The sequence below is a fragment of the Ovis aries genome, chromosome 12, assembly GCF_016772045.2.
Source record: "Ovis aries strain OAR_USU_Benz2616 breed Rambouillet chromosome 12, ARS-UI_Ramb_v3.0, whole genome shotgun sequence".
Classification (NCBI taxonomy): Eukaryota; Metazoa; Chordata; class Mammalia; order Artiodactyla; family Bovidae; genus Ovis; species Ovis aries.
In genome coordinates, this window is record NC_056065.1 from 5,134,994 (window position 1) to 5,154,231 (window position 19,238).

A 19,238-nucleotide genomic window follows, 5' to 3' on the forward strand; every position below is an offset into this window, starting at 1 on the left:
CTCAGTACTGCCTTATGAGGGAGATTGGATCAGCAACTCAAAGTCAAACAGACCTAAAATTTTAATGTTAGATTGGTGACTCACAGAATAGGGTCTTCACTAAATCTGCACTTGAAATATTGTTATCTCACTTAAAATCCAAAGAGGAACTAAACTTTTTTTCTGTGTAAGATTGGTAACCAACACAAGAGGAGAAAAGGGATTTACTGTAGTCTGAATTTATTGCTTTAAAAGAGAAGTGAAACAAAGCAAGTTCCCAAGGTCACTAACATGTCCTGACCGCTTTGGAAAAACTGACTATGTTGTGCTTATCTTTGTTGCTTCAAGGTTGCATCCTGTTCTTCTTTGGTCTTGGCATGAGGGAAAAAGGACAATTTATGAGAAAAACTCTTTATTTGAGGGGTATTAAGAATGAAATCACTGCCAGTTCTGACTTTGATTTCCTTTTTCAAATAGAAAACAGTTTTAGGAATCTCAGTATTACTTTGGTGTAAATCCACTTTAGTTGCCTATAGGTGCAACTTATTTCAAAGCAAAGATAATATATAGCATTTCAGTTCCTTGGGAAAGACATGAGAATACTTGGTTTCCTAAAAGTCATACTTAGATATTTGTGGGGAAAGAGAAGAGTCAGAGCAAACAGCTGGTTCCTAAATCTTAACTTGGACAGCATTATTTACCTAATTTTATTATAACATTTTTCTTCTACAGAAACTGATGTCTCACCAACAGTTCTGAAATCCACTGAAGTAAATGTTCCAGGTACCAAAGTCCTATCAACTCCTCAGAAACCCACCACAGTGAATGTTTCAGCTACAGAAACCCCATCAACTCCTCAGAAACCCACCACTGTAAATGTTTCAGCTATAGAAACCCCACCAACTCCTCAGAAACCCACCACTGTAAATGTTTCAGCTACAGAAACCCCACCAACTCCCCAGAAGCCCATCACTGTCAATGTTCCAGCTACAGAAACCCCACCAACTCCTCAGAAACCCACCACTGTAAATGTTTCAGCTACAGAAACCCCACCAACTCCTCAGAAACCCATCACTATAAATGTTCCAGCTTCAGAAACCCCACCAACTCCTCAGAAACCCACCGCTGTAAATGTTCCAGGTACGGAAACACCACCAACTCCTCAGAAACTCATCACAATAAATTCTTCAGCTACAAAGCCCCCACTAGTTTCTCAGACATACACCACTGTAAATGTTCCAGCTACAAAGGTCCCATCACCTCCTCAGAAACCTACCACAGCAAATGGTTCCGCCACGACAGCCTGGAATTCCCCAATATCAAACACTGTCTCTACAGCAGCTCAGAATCCCATCATGCCAAATGCTTCTGCAACCACACCTACAACCCAAAGATTCACCTCAGCAAAATCTTTACTTACACAGAATCTTAAAGCTACACAAAAGTCCACTTCTGTACATACGACTAAGGGTCTCCGTATAACACAAAGATTGACCTCTGCTCGTGTTACAGCAGCAAAAAGTACAGCTGTTCCCAGGACAACCCTGCGTTTGCATGCAACAAGCGCACCTAAAGGAAGAGGAAGCGCTCCTTCAGGTCAGTTGACTCAGTTCAGGTTTGCACATATGGATTTTATGTGCCATGGTAGAAATTTCAAATTCATCAGGGTTAAAAAATTAAGAAGTCTCTGGTTTATTGTAGGCAGAGTTTCTTCATAGCAATGTTCTGAGTTTCTTCAAAGGTTAACTTTGGATTGTGCTAGAGCATACCTTTAAGAAAGAAATATTTTTGCAATAATACAGAAAAAGGTTGTGGTGTCATAAAAGTAATTCTAAATTAATGTCAGTAAAAAAAATGCTGCTTTTCATGTTAGCTTTAGGGAGCCACTGAATTTCTTATGATCCCTCAAAGAACCAAGTAGGTATAATCCTTTAGGTTGATTTCTAGGTCTGATTCAATGACAGAGACCCATCCCTCAAGCATGCTAAAGGAACTCTCCAGACTCCCTAGAGTTGATGATTTGGTTAAGTACCTTAATAGTATCTTCTAAGTAATTAAAAACACAGAGTTCTTTGAAATCTTTCAGGTTAACTCTTTAAATGACAGTTTTTATGAAAGCAGAGTAACATATGCTTTAGATTTCAGGAAAACCTACTGAGTGAATGAAACCCATCTAACCAATGCTTTTTCAGACCACCAGGATGTCTTCTTATTTTACAACTTGCTTAATGAATAGCCATTTTTATAGACACTCTTGTTCTCAATAGAGATATGTGGATTTTTGGTTGTTTTTATCCGTTTGTTTTTATCTTTTTTTTAAATCTCAATAGGACTGAGCCAAGAGGCAATTTTTTAAATTATTTTAACTTTTCATTGACATCAACACACAGAAAATTGTACAAAATATACATATAAGTCTTAATAACTTTCTTAAAGCAAATATCAGTGTAACTACCACATATGTCAAGAAATAGAGCAGCATCAGCTCCTCACCTTCCAGACGCTCTTCTCCAGCCAGTGAAACTGTGGCTTTCTGCTCTCTGTGCCAAGTGCCCTAGGGATTTTTCCCTGCTGCTTGCAGGCAAATCCCACTCCCTGCAACTCATCTGCGGCCTGAGCTCTCTCGGCTTTGATTTATTTCTGCCTGAGTTAGTTTGTTCTTCCATGTCTTCAAATAGTTATCATTGTTGTTTTTTGAGTACATTGTCCAAATTTCATAAATTTCCATACTCAAGCTCATTTGGCCATTACCCAGAATCTTTAAGAAGTTAAAACATTACAGATATTATTGTTGAAATTTCCTTTGTATGTTTCTTTATTCCTTTAGGTAAAAGGTCAAATACACAAAATCTCACTCCAATTAGTTCCCTTTTTAAAAAAGGGAACCTCAATTCCTGCCTGCTTCTTTAAAAAAAAATTTCATCAAAGTGTTCTTGATTTACAATGTTGTGTTCATTTCTTCCATACAGCAAAGTGACTCAGCTTATATATATAAATCCCAACCTTCTAATTTATCTCTCCCTCCAACCTTTCCCCTTGGATAACCATAAATTTTGTGTTCTAAGTCTGTGAGTCTGTTTTTGTTCTATAAATAAATTCATTTGTATCTTTTTTTTCTTTGTAGATTTCATAATACGTGATATCACATGATGTTTGTCTTTGTCTGACTTACTTCACTCAGTGTGACAATGTAAAGGCCCATCCATGTTGCTGCACATGGCATTGTTTCATTCTTTGTATGGCTGAGTCATACTCCATTGTGTATATGTACTGCATCTTCCTTACCCATTCCTCTGTTGATGGACCTTTAGGCTGCCTCCATGTCTTGTCTATTGTGAACAGCGCTGCAGTGAACACTGGGGTGTATATATCCTTTCATATTAGAATTTTTATCTTTTTTGGATCTATATTCAGGAGTACTGGATCATGTGGCAACTGGACTATCTTGGTAGCTCAGCTGGTAAAGAATCCACCTGCAATGCAGGAGACCCCGGTTTAATTCCTGGGTCGGGAAGATCCCTTGGAGAAGGGATAGGCTAGCTACTCCAGTATTCTTGGGCTTCACTGGCAGCTCAGGCGGTAAAGAATCTGCCTACAGTGCAGGAGACCTGGGTTCGATCCCTGGGTTGGGAAGATTACCTGGAGGAAGGCATGGCAACCCACTCTAGTAATCTTGTCTGAAGAGTCCCCATAGACAGAGCAGGCTGGTGGGAGTCATGGGTTCACAAAGGGTGGGGCACGACTGACCAACTAAGCACAGACACACAGCAACACTATTCTAAGTTTTTTAAGGACTCTCCATACTGTTCTCCATAGTGGATGTACCAATTTACATTCCTACCAATAGTGTAGAATGGTTCCCTTTTCTCTACATCCTCTCCAGCATTTATTGTTTGTAAACTTTTTAATGATGGCCATTCTGACCAGTGTGAGATGGTACCTCATTGTGCAAGCTCCATCTCTGTGTTTTTATTCTTATGCTACATGTATGTCACCATAAATAGTACATATTATTGCTTTGCATGTTTTTATAATTTGCATAAATAGTATGTCATATATTCCATTACCTAACTTGATTTTTGCCCTCAACATTGCTTTTGTGGCTTATATTGATCCAATTAGATTCAGTTCATTAATTTTACATTTATATGTGGTTGCTGACTTCTTAAAATTTTACATCTCTGGCCCTAAAAATTTTAGGTCAAATATATAGGTTTAATAGGGCAAGGTGAAGAGAAACAAATTCACTTAGTATAAATTTGTTATAGAGCTAACTGTGTTGAAATACTTTTTTCTGCATGAATATGATAATTTTACAAATTTAACAAACTTTTCAGTTATTTTAAATGATTATGATAAAAAGACAGTGAATATTTGGGATCAAATTTCTCTCTTATATACAGTTAACTTACCCTTTAAATATTGTATGCCTTTTCTGCTTTTATTGAAAAAATAGTAGTAGCTACTACTGAGTGTAATCCATAATGCATGTACCATGCACCTTCCATTTGTCAGTGTTAGTCCTTACAGATGACTTGCCACAAGTCATATAACCAAATTTACATAGTGTTTGCTTCAGTATTCAATAACTCTTTAGTCACATTTTATGTTTCTATTGTTGGCTAACTTTGTTTAATAGAAAGAAAAAAAAGAAAGTGAAGTTGCACAGTCATATCCAACCCTTTGCAACACCATGCACTGTAGCCTACCAGGATCCTCAGTCCATGGGATTTTCCAGGCAAGAGTACTGGAGAGGGTTGCCATTTCCTTCTCCAGGGGATTTTTCCAACCCAGGGATCAAACCCAGGTCTCCTGCATTGTAGGCAGATGCTTTACCATCTGAGCTACCAGGGAAGCCCTTGTTTAATAGAGATAGATACTAATGTGTGTTACTTGATTGTTAGTAATATGATTGCTTTCATTAATTTATTTATAATTGTTTATTTTAGTTACTTTTGAACTTTAAGTACAGTTGATTGATAAACATATTTATTAAATTGCTAGCAAATCAATGGCTTTAAAACATTTTTACTTTTGTAATTCTTTCCTTTTTTCATTCTTTAGTTGCTAGCACCATTGCATCGGGTAAGTGTGGCTCTCTGAGAGTCCGCAGAATTTGTCATCGCTTTTGGATATATAATTCCTGGAAAAGAATATTGTTTTATTACTGTCTTTGTTGTTGCTGTTAGGTCGCTAAGTCATGACCAACTCTTTGTGATCCCATGGACTGTAGCATGTCAAGCTCCTCTGTCCTCCACTATCTCCCAGAGTTTGGTCAAATTCATGTCCAATGAGTTGGTGATACTGTCTTAGGGATACTATCAGAATACAGTATGTGTGGGTGCCAAAGAGAAAACAGGTAAAGGCATCTTATCGACAAGAACATTCGCCGCCATGTTCTTGTTCCAGGGTAATTTGAGGAGAACTTCAAATCATTTGGCCAGTCAGTCAAGTATTATTGCATGCCTAGTGGCTCAGTGCATCTCATTTTAGTGCCTGAGAATCACCAGAGGAGAGAGTTACCCATACAGTGTCTATCCTCAAGTGTTTTATAATTAATCATAAACTACTCATTGACTATTTCTAGATTTGTCCTGTCCCAAGTAAAACAAAGAGTGTTACTTTTGGTTATATCTTCTTCCTTTTCCTTTCCCAGTCAGTGGTTTAAAGTAAAGTTTCTCCAAAAAATGCTCTGTTGCTGTAGGCATGAGACCAAAAACATACCTCTTGTTGTGATTTCTTCTATCATTTTGTCCAGTCCTTTTTTGTTCGTAAATATATCATCTGATGTTATGTATTAACAAGATGAATAAGATCATAAAAGAAATGTCTGTTAAGAAGCTATACAGCTAAATTGGCATATTGATAAGTAATGTCTAATGGAAAATACACTTATAAAAATTTGTAAAAAACACTTTGATTTATGTGTTTATAAGCTGAAAGCTCATCTTATGCATGCATGAATTACCCATGTGACTATGAAACTGAAAGTAATACTTGCTTTTATTATTTTCAATTACTTATTATAGCTTTTATGTTTTAAGAAAAACTCTTTTAAGCTAAAAGATCTATTTTGAAAGATTCCAACAGTTGCAATTCATTTTGTCCATTCTATATTTTAAATAAAAATAAATGTATTCTAAGTGAAAATCTCATGATCTAATGGCTTAATGACATTTTTAATAGATGAAGTTAAAATTTAATAGATACGCTTTTTCTTCTAGTTCAGTGGCATTCAGTGAAAATTTGAGGTGCTTATTATTTTTTCTGAAATTCTTTAAGTATATATTGTGTGATTTTCCAGAAACTTTCCCTTAGGGTTAGTTGTAATTCCAACCTGTGCTTAAAAATAAAGAGGAATTCCTTCTCTCTTATATCAGACATACGGTAATATTTTTCTTTGGGATCTTATACTTATAAAACATAAACCTGAAAATTATCTTTACTTCTTAAATGTATTCTGTGAATGAGGTCACTTTTCTCATTTTAAAGATAAACTATACAACAAGGAAATTGCTTTTATTGATTGCACTGCAATGCACATGAGTGACACAAATGATATTAGAACTTTGCATTTGAATGCAAAAACTTTGAATTTTTTCCTGTTTAATTTTGCCAAGAAATAGAGACTGACTGCTCATCTCAGAACTTTATCTGCTGTGTAAGTGAAGCCTGCCTTGTGATTTTCTTAAAAAAATTTTATTTGTTTATTTATTTTTGACTGTCTTGGGTCTCAGTTGCCACGTGTGAGATCGTCATTTTGGTGCAAGGGCTTTACAGTTTGCTGTCCATGGGTGGTCTGATTGAGGCCTAGTTGCCCCAAAGCATGTGGGATGTTTAGCTCCCTGCCTAGGGATCAAACCCGCATCCCCTGCATTGGAAGGCTGATTCTTAACCACTGGACCTCCAGTTATATCCCTGCAAGATGATTTTAAAGCTATTCTCTGCTGTGTATTAGTGTATTTTCCAAAAACAATGGTTGGTTTTTTTTTTTTCCATTATTACCCTCTCCCCCTCAAGGATCTTGTAAGGCATTTCTTCCTAATCATCCCTATAAAATATTAATACTACAGATACAATATAAATCTATTTATGTACTGTATGCACATCTGTACTTTATATGTAAAAAGTAAAAAAATAAAAAACCCTTTATCCCCTTTAAGGATGATACCAACCCTACTGAGAATACATGCTGTATATAGTTGTGGGGTTTTCTGTTTGTTTTTGTTGACAGTATTTTATAGAAGGATGACTTGTGCTTTGGAGTCAGTCAGACCTTGGTTTCAATCCTGTTTTGGATTTTTTTTTCCATTTAATAATTACTCAAACCAAGTGATTTACTTAATCTCTCTGAGTGTCAATTTTTTCATTTATGAGATGGTGATCATGATTCTTATTTAAAGTCTTGGAAGCTTAATGAAATATGGGTTGTGAAAACTACTGGCATAGTGCTAAAAATTGGGTAAATTTCAGCTTTAAGAATTCTTTTTTATTTTGTTACTATTATCTTTATGAGATGGATTTCTGACAATTTTATCGTTCCCTCTGGCCACACCAAAGAATCAGATAGCCCTTTATTAGAGTAACATGTGCATCTTGGGTCGGTGGTAAGGACTGCACTGAAACATGCTTGTGTATTATTTCATTTACTTCTCACAACTCTCCTATAATGTAGCTGTGTCCTACCTTGTAGTTGAGAGGAACTGTGGCTATGCAAGAGTCTTACCTTGCTCAAGGTCACATAGCTATTAGGCACTTGAATAGAGGGAGATGATTATTTTCTTTAGCACTCAGTGCTTGAAAGGGTAGAAAAATTCTTTTCCTAGATCTGTACAACTCAAATTTAACAATTAAGATAGTCCTGATTCTTTATAAGTGTTGTTTTTTTTTCCCCTTCATTGCTGAAATCCTATGTTGTGACACTCACAAGCCGCTTGTAGCAATTAGCAATAGTAAAGAAAAAGAAATTAAGAGAATGCTCAGTGAAGTATCTAAAGTATGTTTTCTTTTAAATATCACATGCTTATTTACTTATGCTTTTATGTTAAATAGGATTATAAGGAACAACAAAACCTGTTCATAGCTTTCTTAGTTTTTCACAGTACAGAGAGTGCATTTCCACTTTATGGCATGTGTATAAACGAGACCTTTTGAAATGACCAGATGAATCCACATTTCTTCAGGAAAGGAGGCAGCCTCATTCTGATTTGGGTTGTTCAGGAATGGAGATAATACTCTATATATTAATGAAATACCCATCTAATGCAAATTTAGTTTGAGTAATCTCAGGTATGTTTATTGAGAAGATTATGAACAGTTAAAATCATGCATTTTACTATTTACAAGTACCATGCCAGTTATTGGAGATAATGTGCTAATATGTGACAGACTGCTTTGCACTGTTTTAAGTACTAGGTGAATATATCTCTACATAATGGGAAATATTACTAAAATACTCCTTTTACTTAGAGAAAAACATTTCTAAAATTATGTGATTTTCGCACCCAAATGCTCCTTAATGACACTGGAATCATAATCTTAATTTATAATATTATAGTTTCATTTATCCCAGGTTGTTGTTGTTGTTCAGTCGCTCCAACTCTTTGCTACTCCATGGACTGTAGCACACCAGGCTTTCCTGTCCTCCACTATCCCCTGAAGTTTGATTTGCTCAAGTTCACCTCTGTTTAGTCAGTGATGCTATCTAACCAAGTTGGCCTAAATTGTTTTAGTCTGAAATTAGTACTGATTCACCTTTGGGTAAATTTTAGATCATAAACTATTGCCTTTATAAAGTTTTCTTTGTTTTAATTTGCAAAATAGTATTCTTATTAATTATTAAGGAGGAAGATTTATTAGAATAATACTTCTCATGTTTCTGTAGTTTGCATTGGTTTTCTGTTAAAACATAAACCTTCACATTTTCTTTTAGAATCACATATATGTGCTGACCAGTGTTCTAAGAATATTCCCACTTTTGTCATACAAACATTTGGGATCACTTTAAAATTTTTTGATTTTCATTTATCATTCAAATTGAAAATGGAATTTTTCTGCAATAATTGAAAATGGTGGGATTAATGGGAAGTGGTAAAAAACAAAAAGAAACCCCAAATTTTAAAGGAGGCATGACTTATTTTATTAGTGCAATCTTTCAAACTAATGCTATGGTGCTAAGGAGTCAATTATAGAAATTGGGTAAAATACTGTAAATTCTGTGGTAGAAACAGCTGTTTTTAAAATTATGTATCCACATGGCAGCTCAATTATGTGACATTGATCGTATTTTGCTGATTTGAAAGTGGACACACTTGTTAGTCACATTAGCTTCAGTTGCTTTTCTAGTATCATTTATACTTTGTAGTACAGATCAGAAAATAGAGTTCAAGGATTTGGGAGGATGTAGACTTAGCAGCAGCAGCAGCAGCAGTGGGGAGGAAAAGGGATACGCAGGTGGTGAGGAGAAAGGGCAGTGACTGGTTTTAAGAAGAAAGTTTATGTGTAAAAATCAAGATATTATTTTTTTTTACAGTTGATCAAATTATTTCATCAATTATTTGTTGTTGTTCAACTCAAAATAGTGTGTTTAATATTGAAAGTAAATACCAGTTTCCCTAAATGAAATTTTATCTGCAATAGAATAAACACTGGAAAGCATTTCTGTAGTTTTATTCTCCGTGCCCAGATACCGATGCCTTTCCTATGATAGAGAAAGGCCTACATCTCTGTTACCTTTACTATGAACTGAGTAAATGGCCTTGCCATTAACCACATATGGAAGCTTCACCTTTCTCAGACTCAATTTAATAATCTACAAAATAAATGTGAACTCCAAGACATCTTCTAGTGCTGAAATTGCACATAGTACAGTCAATATGTTTAAATAATCAGTGATCAAATAATTTAAAATTAAGCATGGTGGAGTTGAAACATTTTAGAATCCTCTCAAATCTGTAAGATTTTATTTGAGTATTATGATACTTCATTTTAAATATTTCATTTTCCCTTGAAAGAAAACAGGATAAATAACATGTAGATTTTACTGTCAAACTTATGATATAAGCAAGCAAGCAAAATATAATTCATGTCTCCTGTTTTTTCTTTAACTTACCTGATAATCAGTATGTTTGTCATTGTGAATTACACTGTATATGTGATTGCTCATTTCTATATTGATTAACTTACCATTTTTCCCCCCTCAAGGATGTGTTGCTGTTACTATAATAATTGGTATCATAATTCTAGTCAAAATTTTCTGGGACAGTGGAAAATCAGGGTGAGCAAAAATTCTGATGATTTTTAAAAATTTGTTCTTAGCTTCTTTCCAGTAAAACATGACACTATAACAGTAGATAACTTTCTAAGCTTAATTGTATTTTTTGACATGCTATATCTTTATTCCTTTCATCTATATTTACTATCTTGGATGAATAGCCTGTGTCTTTTAAAAAAAATTTAGAAATCTCAGTATATACAAGAACATTAAGTGATTTGAAAGCCAAAGTCTCATTGCAACCTATTGATCAACTCATCTTTTTTCTCTACATAGTAAAATTTATGAGTATCTGTTGTGTTGTACAGAAGTGAAACTGTCTAGAAAAAGAAACTCTAATGTATTGCTAAATTGCATATGATTAGGCCTATGAATAAATCAGATTTATTAATAGATGCCAGTCTAGCCAAAGTTAGCACAGTGGTTAAGATGGCAGGTTCTAGAGCCTGGCTGCTTGATTCCAATTCAGGGTCTACTGTTTACATGCTGTTTGACTGTGAGGAGCTTCACCTCTCTATGCCTCAGTTTTCCCGTTTGTAAAATGGGGGGAAATAATAGTACCCACTTCATGGGATTATAGTATCTGTTTTGTGGGATCAAATGAATCACCACCTGTAAAGGGGTTAAGATCTTACTTGGCACATAGTAAGCACTCCGGTGATAAAACAACGCAGAAAGAAAAAAAAATCAGTGCTTGAAACGTCTGATCTGCATTGAATATACATGTGTTAAATATCAAGTCATGGTTGGCTCTGATACATCCTGTAGACAGAGTACTATTTAAATTGACCTTCTGTTTTGTAGATTTTATCATTCAGAAAACTGTGGAGTTCACAGAAACTGAATTCTTTCTGAAGTGCCCTAAAGCCTGTCTATTTTTTCATTGCTTAAGAACAATTATATTTTCATGCTGTTGTTCAATTGCCTTTTCAATTCTTTGGATGATGTATCTCCTTTTTAGCCTTCATGGCTCTTTCCCTTTGAGTGAACGATATTATTTAAGCCTATTATAAGCTAAAGTATGAAAACATTCTTTAAATCACTAAGCAGTTCAGTCTTTTGCTAAAAGCATTTGGCCACTAGGTCCTATTTTTTGGTCAGGTATTATAGATATTTGTTTACTGTCGATAAAATACTCAGATGCTTTAATAGCAAATGTAGTAAAATATTACGTCTTCTTCAGATTTTTCTGAAACTTTTAAAGAATGTGGTCTAGAGCTCAGTATAAATAACAGAATTCTAAGTCATATAAAGTGAGTTAAGTTGGTACAGATGCCTCCTCAAGACTATTTTGGAAAAAAAGAATAAAACATTTTTTTCTGTACTTCCTTACATTTAGTCCAGTTCTGCTTTTGAATTGGAGCATTATCAGTATAATTCTCAAGCCAATATTCCAGGGCTTGTTAGGTTGAGGGGGAGGGAGTGGAATGAGTTTGCTGGGAGCTTTGTCTTGGCTATTATCAGTTTCTTCAGATATTTTGGTAAAATAATTGACCATGATATTTTTAATAGAATGAAAAGTGCTGAAATGTAGAGGGAAGGAATATTTATGTTTTATTGGGATTTTGCTGTAAACCTAATTCTTCTATTTCTGAATCAGAGAAAATTCATGCAAACCCCTAAGAAAGAATTTGCCTTTTTTTTTTTTTAATGTCCATTTAAAAACACCCCACTTGCCTTATTTTGGAAGTATAAGCTGTTGAGAGTAAGACCTAACTTTATATATTCCTTGTTATTCTTTCAATTTTATGCTGATTTAATAAAATTTAATTTTCAATGAGACAGAGGAAAGACTAAGTAAGTGTGAAGGTGTCTTATACCTTATCTGTTGATCTTTTGTGTTTGCCTGTCCAAGGATTTATTTACATCTTTTAGAAGTGTTGGTATATATGACACATTTTAGTTTATAAAAAGATTGTAAACAAATGCCCATGTTGCTTTTTGATTGAGCTTTAAACTTTCATAATCCAATCACTATTTTCCTTCTCTACTATTCAGCTCTTACTACACACATGGGAACAACAAAGCACTTAAGTGTCATGGTTCACTGTAACTGGTGATGCTGCAGAAGTAAGACCTCTGGTAATTTACAAAAGGTATACGGTTCAGTAAAATCACATTTCTGTGTCTTGGAAAATGTCGATTAACACAAAGCCTTGATATATATCTGTGACTATTAAAGGACAATAGAGGTTTAAACCTCTATTATTGTTAGAATTGTTTTTCTTTGTTGAATGACTAACACATTGATTTTTGTTAATGTGACACGTATTCAGCCTTCCACTCTTCAGCAAAATACCTATTATCTCATTCTGTGTTTTTTACTCAGTTTATTGAAATGTTTGGCTGTTCACAATCCTGTAAATATCTGGAAAAAAGCAAAAGATTTATACATTAGGGCTTGCAAATAGGAATGTTTTCATTGTGACTACTTGCATCATGAGATGGTTGGCTCATACTCTATTTGTTTCTCCCATTTGTAATATTTAAGAAATATCAAATCTATTTTAAAGAGTCTTTTATAAGTCACGTTTATAGATCTTATCTCTATTATGTTGTGAGTCAAAATTATCAAACAAAACTGACTTAATATGTATGTATGTGTGAAACTTTCTAGGTATCTTCTTCTTTTGATTAAACTTTCTTCTATTCCAGGGAGTTTTCATTGATTTTTAATCTGAAAGTATCTTAGTTGAATCTAACTTGGTAATTAATCACAAGAAACTAAAAACTCAAGTGTCATATTTTAGTTGGTGTTGCTTAAAGAATCCAACTGCAATACAGAAGACCTGGGTTTGATCCCTGAGTTGGGAAGAACCCCTGGAGAAGGGAATGGCTACCCACTCCAGTAATTAAAAAATTACTGGAAATTTTTCTTGCCTGGAAAATTACACAGACAGAGGAGCCTGGCAGGCTATAGTCCATGGGGTCACAAAGAGATGGATATGACTGAGTGACTAACACACTTTCATATCTACTGCTGCTGCTGCCTAGTCACTTCAGTCGTGTCCAACTCTGCAATCCTATAGACTGTAGCCCACCAGGCTCCTCTGCCATGAAATTCTCCAGGCAAGAATACTGATGTGGGTTGCCATGCTGTTCTCCAGGGGATATTTCCAACCCAGGGATCAAACCCAGGTCTCCTGCACTGTAGGCAGTTTCTTTACCACTGAGCCACCAGGGAACTATACTGGGTGGGATTGTCCATGCTCTATAACTTACTAACTTTGCATTTTTTTTGTACCCTAAATTAACCAACTATTCTAGTTCATGATTTATCACATAGTAATTAAAAAATGAATATATATAACCAGTCAGTAAAGTTATTTTGGTTTTAACTTTTTTTTTTTCTTACTTTCAGGACATATGTGTATAACATTGACAATTTTGCTTATGATGCTAGAAACCGTTGGCTAACTGAGCCAAAGAAGTTGAGAAGAAAATGTTTTGCATGTTATCTTGTTTTTAAGATGCATAGGAATGTCCACGAGGCAAGGAAAGATGAATCTGTCCTGGAATCACGTTCTCAATACTCCTAAGACCCTTGAAAATAGAACAATTCATAAGATTAAGAGTGATTACTTTCATAAAAGTGTGGGAAAGTGGAGAGATTTGTTCATGTTTAGAATGTGAGAAAGAAAAAAAAGTGAATTTTTTTCACCAAATATGTAATGTTATTTTTATTTATAAAAGACACAAAAAATTAAAACAATTGGATATTGAAAACAAACGAACCAGTCTCTCATAAGGAAAATTGTCAAAGAGATAAAACACATTATACAATAATTTTCCTTGACTAAAAGACATTTTCTACTTTTCTTATTCTATTAAAATGAGCCTGAATTAGTTGGCAGATTTTTTTAAAGAAAAAAAATGCTGATGATCCAAGAGTGTGGAGTTTCTTGGGTTAGTTGGTGACAAAGGAAGAATGCAGAATGAAGGAATAATTCTTCCTTTTGCATAAAGCACAGATAGTGAATTAGCCCCTTATCTATAAGACAGATCAGCTATAATTTTGTTAGAACAATCTTTTCTATTTGAAAAAATGCCCCCATGAAAGAGTGAAAGTTGTCTTAGATTGACTTAATGTCTTTTAAACTCTGTAGAGATATTATAATATTAATATAAGAAAAGATGCTATATTTCTGAAGTGAGATGTTCATATTCAAATTGTAAATCTTATTCTTTTGTAATATTAAGTTTAATTTATATTTATTTATGTCTTATATGTATATCAGAAAAAGTTCAAGGAGATATATAAAGCAAAATTTATTTTCCCTAAGTAGAAATAACCACATTTTTGTCTCATGTAGTATTTGACATTTATTTTCTTGTGTAAATTATTCATAAATAAGGGAGCCCCTTCCTGCCTTTCATAGGAGTGCTGCCCTTTGGCCTAGTGAGAATCACTTTTAATGTGTTACTTGTTGTTGATTTACCTAAAGGCAATCACATCAGTTTCCAGATTCTTAATATGTTCTTATCATCTTGCCACTTACATGTTAAGTGTTGGAATAGACTAGAATATATACACATATAAATTTCACAATAATAATATTGTCACATTGCTTCATTGACTTTGTTGTTCAGTTCAGTTCAGTTCAGTCACTCAGTCGTGTCCGACTCTTTGTGACCCCATGAACCGCAGCACGCCAGGCCTCCCTGTCCATCACCAACTCCCGGAGTACACTCAAACCCATGTCCATTGAGTTGGTGATGCCATCCAACCATTTCATCCTCTGTTGTCCCCTTCTCCTCCTGCCCTCAATCTTTCCCAGCATCAGAGTCTTTTCAAATGAGTCAGCTCTTCGCATCAGGTGGCCAAAGTATTGGAGTTTCAGCTTCAACATCAGTCCTTCCATTGAACACTCAGGACTGGTCTCCTTTAAGATGGACTGGTTGGACCTCCTTGCAGTCCAAGGGACTCTCAAGCATCTTCTCCAACACCACAGTTCAAAAGCATCAATTCTTCTATGCTCAGCTTTCTTTATAGTCCAACTCTCACATCCATGCATGACCACTGGAAAACCATAGCCTTAACTAGATGGAACTTTGTTGACAAAGTAATGTCTCTGCTTTTTAATGTGCTTTCTAGGTTGGTCATAACTTTCCTTCCAAGGAGTAAGCATCTTTTAATTTCATGGCTGCAGTCACCATCTGCAGTGATTTTGGAGCCCAAGAAAATAAAGTTTATCACTGTTTTCATTGTTTCCCCATCTGTTTGTTGTTAAAATGTTTTAAAATAAATTCCATAAGCATCATGACATTTCACTATAAATATTTAAATATGTATTTCCAACAATAAAGACTTTTTCCCTAACTAGCCACATCATCACAACTAACAAGATTAATAGTAATTTCCTAATAGCTTCTAATATTAGGAAATTCTTTTAACTTCCTTAAAAGTCCTGCAAATAGGCCAATGTCTATCTACCAATTCATTCATTTGTTAAATAGGAGGACCTACTCTACCTGCTGTGACAGTCTGTGCTTCCTGGGGTAGTAGCAAGGATAATACCGATTTAGTTACTCAGAAAAATACCTAAGAGCCTACTCCAAGCAGGTTATCATGTGCTAAGTGCTGCAGCTACCAAACGACTGCACAGTATCTACCGACTTATCTACTTAGAAGAAGACCAAAACCATATACTTATTGAGAGAAAGAATGTAAAGTTATAAGTGTTACAGTTGTATAGAATATAAGGAGTACCTAAGCTGTTTTTGCTAGGTGATGGGCTGGGATCATTCAAGACTACAAACTGAGAAAGGACAAATAGATGAGATTCACATGGCAGGACTGGGGACTGCAAACAGTGTAGCAAGCTCAAAGTAGGAAAGGCTTAGAGAGAGGATTATGGTGTGTCATATGTTTAGTGTAAAATAATAAATTCTGGATAGTTTATTTTGATGTGATTAAATTAAAAGTTGGAATCAATGGTCTCAAGTTTGTAGCAAGAGTTTTAGATACTGGGAAACATTAAACTTTGACAATAAATTATACTGAGTTAGTCTTTACATCTTATTAGTTAGATAAGGGTATAAGCTGAAAAATATCTAACAACCAGTTTACATGAAGAAAATAATAATAAAAATAAGTATATTAAGTATAATGGGATTTTCCTGTATGACTTATAATTTGTACCCTGTAATCATGAAGCTGAATAGTTTTACATTTTCCCAAGGTAAGCTCTTCTATAATTTTATACTTTAATTGCTAAGATTGCATTATTGCTTTTACTTTTGAGACTGGTGCTTATTTGTTGTAGGAAATTATACTTGCTCACCACAGAAAGTTGTGTTTTATTGTATTTAATCCACAATTGCTATCAAACTTCTTGGAACATTTGAACATTAATTATTTTTTTTATCACAACTTGGCACTGTTTTTTCAGTCAATGCCCAAAGCGGAAATGCCTTATTTTCCACACACCCACTTTGAGTGTTCCCTTCACCCCCTTGCCTGAGTTAAAAACTGCCTCTTCTCTAAGGTTGGTGATTCCTTTGCAGCCCACTCCAGTGGTGGCTGGTTTATTTTCAGAATGCAGATTCTTCAGTGTTCAGAGGTGGTGGTGTTTTCCTTGTTTCCCCTTGCCACTACTTCCATCTCAGATCTCCCATATATTCTTTAAAAAATAATTATTCTTTTTTACTCTGGTTGGGTAATTGACTAAAATGTAAATATTTTACCTGTAGTTTTTCCTCTCCCAATTTCAAACAGCTAGCCAAATTTCAGTTTTCCTTGCCACAGGGAACAACATGGAAGCAGAAATTTTAAAGAAGCTTAAAGACAGTTTTCTTCCTTGTTTTGTTTTTTTTCTCTGACATTCTGTGTTCACATCATAGACTAAGTTGTGTGAAGGAAGGTAGAATCAGAACTAGGAAGAGAGAAAGTCCTTGTAAACAATGAAGAAGACAGACGTTGCTCACAATCTTAAAGTTTCCAATCGAAGCATCCCGACAGTTTCTGGGGTGGGGAGGTAAGGGACAGGAAGTGAACCTTTTGAAGTCGGATATTTTGAAGTTAAGGTTAGCAGAATTTCTTAAAGGATTAGGTGTGCAGTTGAAAAAAAAAAAAGGAATCAAGGATGACACCAAGATTTTTAACCTGAGCAACAGAAATGAGGAGGTTGCCACTTACTGAGCAAGGAAAGACTTTTGTAACAGAAAGATCAGGTGTGTGTTTTTATACATGGCAAGTTTGAGATGCCTTTCAGACATCAAAGTAGACATGTGTGAATAGTCAAAAATACAAATCTGTAGCTCGGAGGAGGTGTCCACACTCGATATGGTTGGGAGTCATCAATAGGAGAACATATGTCAGGGAACCCAAGAAAGCAAAAGAAAGATTAATAGTCAACTTTTGGTTTTACAATACACAGGCTATTGGTGTGTTGTCCAAAATTCTTCCACTACAGTGGTTTTGGATAAAAGCCTGGATTGAAAGAGAAACCTGACAGACACCACGTTAATCAACTGGTCAAAGGTAACATTACCAATAATGGGACAAGTAACGTGAAGTGGCTCCTGACAGATCACCTTGAGAAGAGCTCAGCATCGTTTGCATGGTAGTTCTTTTAAAAATGCTAAATTTAGATCAATTTATGAGAAAGAATCAGAAAAAAGCAGTTCAAGGAACATTCTACAAAATAGTTAGCCTGTATTCTTCCAGAGTGTCTAGGTAATGAAAATCAAATACTGCTCCTGCCCCAAGCAAATAATAAAGTGCAAAAATCTTTGACATAGAATAGCAAAAAGTAATAGAAAAAAAAAACAACAACAATGAAATCAAAAGTTAGGTCTTAATACAACTGACAAAATTCCATTTTGACTGATAAAGAATAAAGAATAAAAGGAGAAGACAAGAATTACTAGTACCATAGTATCAGAATGTATCACTATAGAGCCTGGTCATTAAAAGAAAAATAAGATAATACTAATTTCATGCCAATAAATTCAACATTATACCAATAAGTTCAACAAAAAATTAGGTAAAATGAATAAATTAGTTGAAAACACAAGTTATATAAAGTCTGACCCAATAAGAATACACAACTTGAATAGCCCTATGTTCAAAAAAAGTTTTATTTTTTTTTCTTTTTTTAAAAAACATAAATTTATTTATTTTAATTGGAGCATGTATAGTATCATATGTGAAACAAATCGCCAGTCCAGGTTCGATGCATGTAAAAAAAGTTTTCAATTAGAAATCTTTCCAAAAAGAAAACTCTAGGCCCAGATGGTTTCACTGGTAAATTCTAACATTTAAGGAAGAAATTAGACCAGTTACACAAATTCTTTTAGAAAATAGAGGAAGCAAGACTATTCCTAAATTCATTTTATGAGGCCAAAGACATGAGAAAAGAAAATTATGAACCAAGGGGATGAGGGCATGAAAATAGACACAAATAGCCTTAACAAAATTTTAACAAAACAAACCTAACAATATGTAAAGAATATGGTGCATCATAATCAAATCAGTTTTATCCCAGTAGTAAAAGGTTGATTTAATATCCAAAAATCAATCAGTATAATTCACCATATTAATAAAATAAAGGAAATAAATGATCAGTTCAATGGATGCAGAAGAAGTTTGAAAAAGTCCAACATCAATTCATGATAAGATCTCAGAAAACTAAGAAAAATTTGTTAACCTAATTAAGAGCATCTTTAACAAACCTACTTTCTGCTTTCTACCTAAGGAAAGGAAGAAAACATGGATATCTACTACTTCTATTCAGTATTTTATATGAAGTTTTAAGCAGTGCCACAAGCCAAGAAAAAGAAATGAAAGTCAATGAATTGGAAAGGTAGAAGCAAAACTGTCTTCATGAGCAAATAATATGATTAGGTATATAGAAAAACTCTACTAGAATAAGTGAATTTAGTAAGGTCACAGGATACAATGTTAATATACAAACAATTATAATTTTATAATTCATATACCAGTAATGAATAATCAGAAAAAGGAAATTTAAAAATCCCATTT

General features: G+C 34.5%; 1 protein-coding gene across 16 annotated transcripts in view; it reads left to right on the forward strand.

Moving 5' to 3' along the window:
* Positions 1-15,453, forward strand: part of CD55 (CD55 molecule (Cromer blood group)) — a 28,156-nt gene extending 12,703 nt beyond the window's left edge. Inside the window, exons 7-12 of one of the 16 annotated variants that reach the window (XM_042257038.2) lie at positions 712-1,119; positions 1,492-1,575; positions 5,044-5,064; positions 10,183-10,255; positions 12,251-12,348; positions 13,614-13,824. In XM_042257038.2, coding sequence (XP_042112972.1) covers positions 712-1,119; positions 1,492-1,575; positions 5,044-5,064; positions 10,183-10,255; positions 12,251-12,305 — 641 coding nt within the window. In that variant the 3' untranslated portion in view covers positions 12,306-12,348; positions 13,614-13,824. Of the gene's footprint in view, positions 1-711; positions 12,907-13,613 lie in introns of those variants that run through there. The other 15 variants (XM_042257041.2, XM_027976244.3, XM_027976245.3 and 12 more) reach the window with 15 other exon arrangements.
* Positions 15,454-19,238: the final 3,785 nt, after the last annotated feature.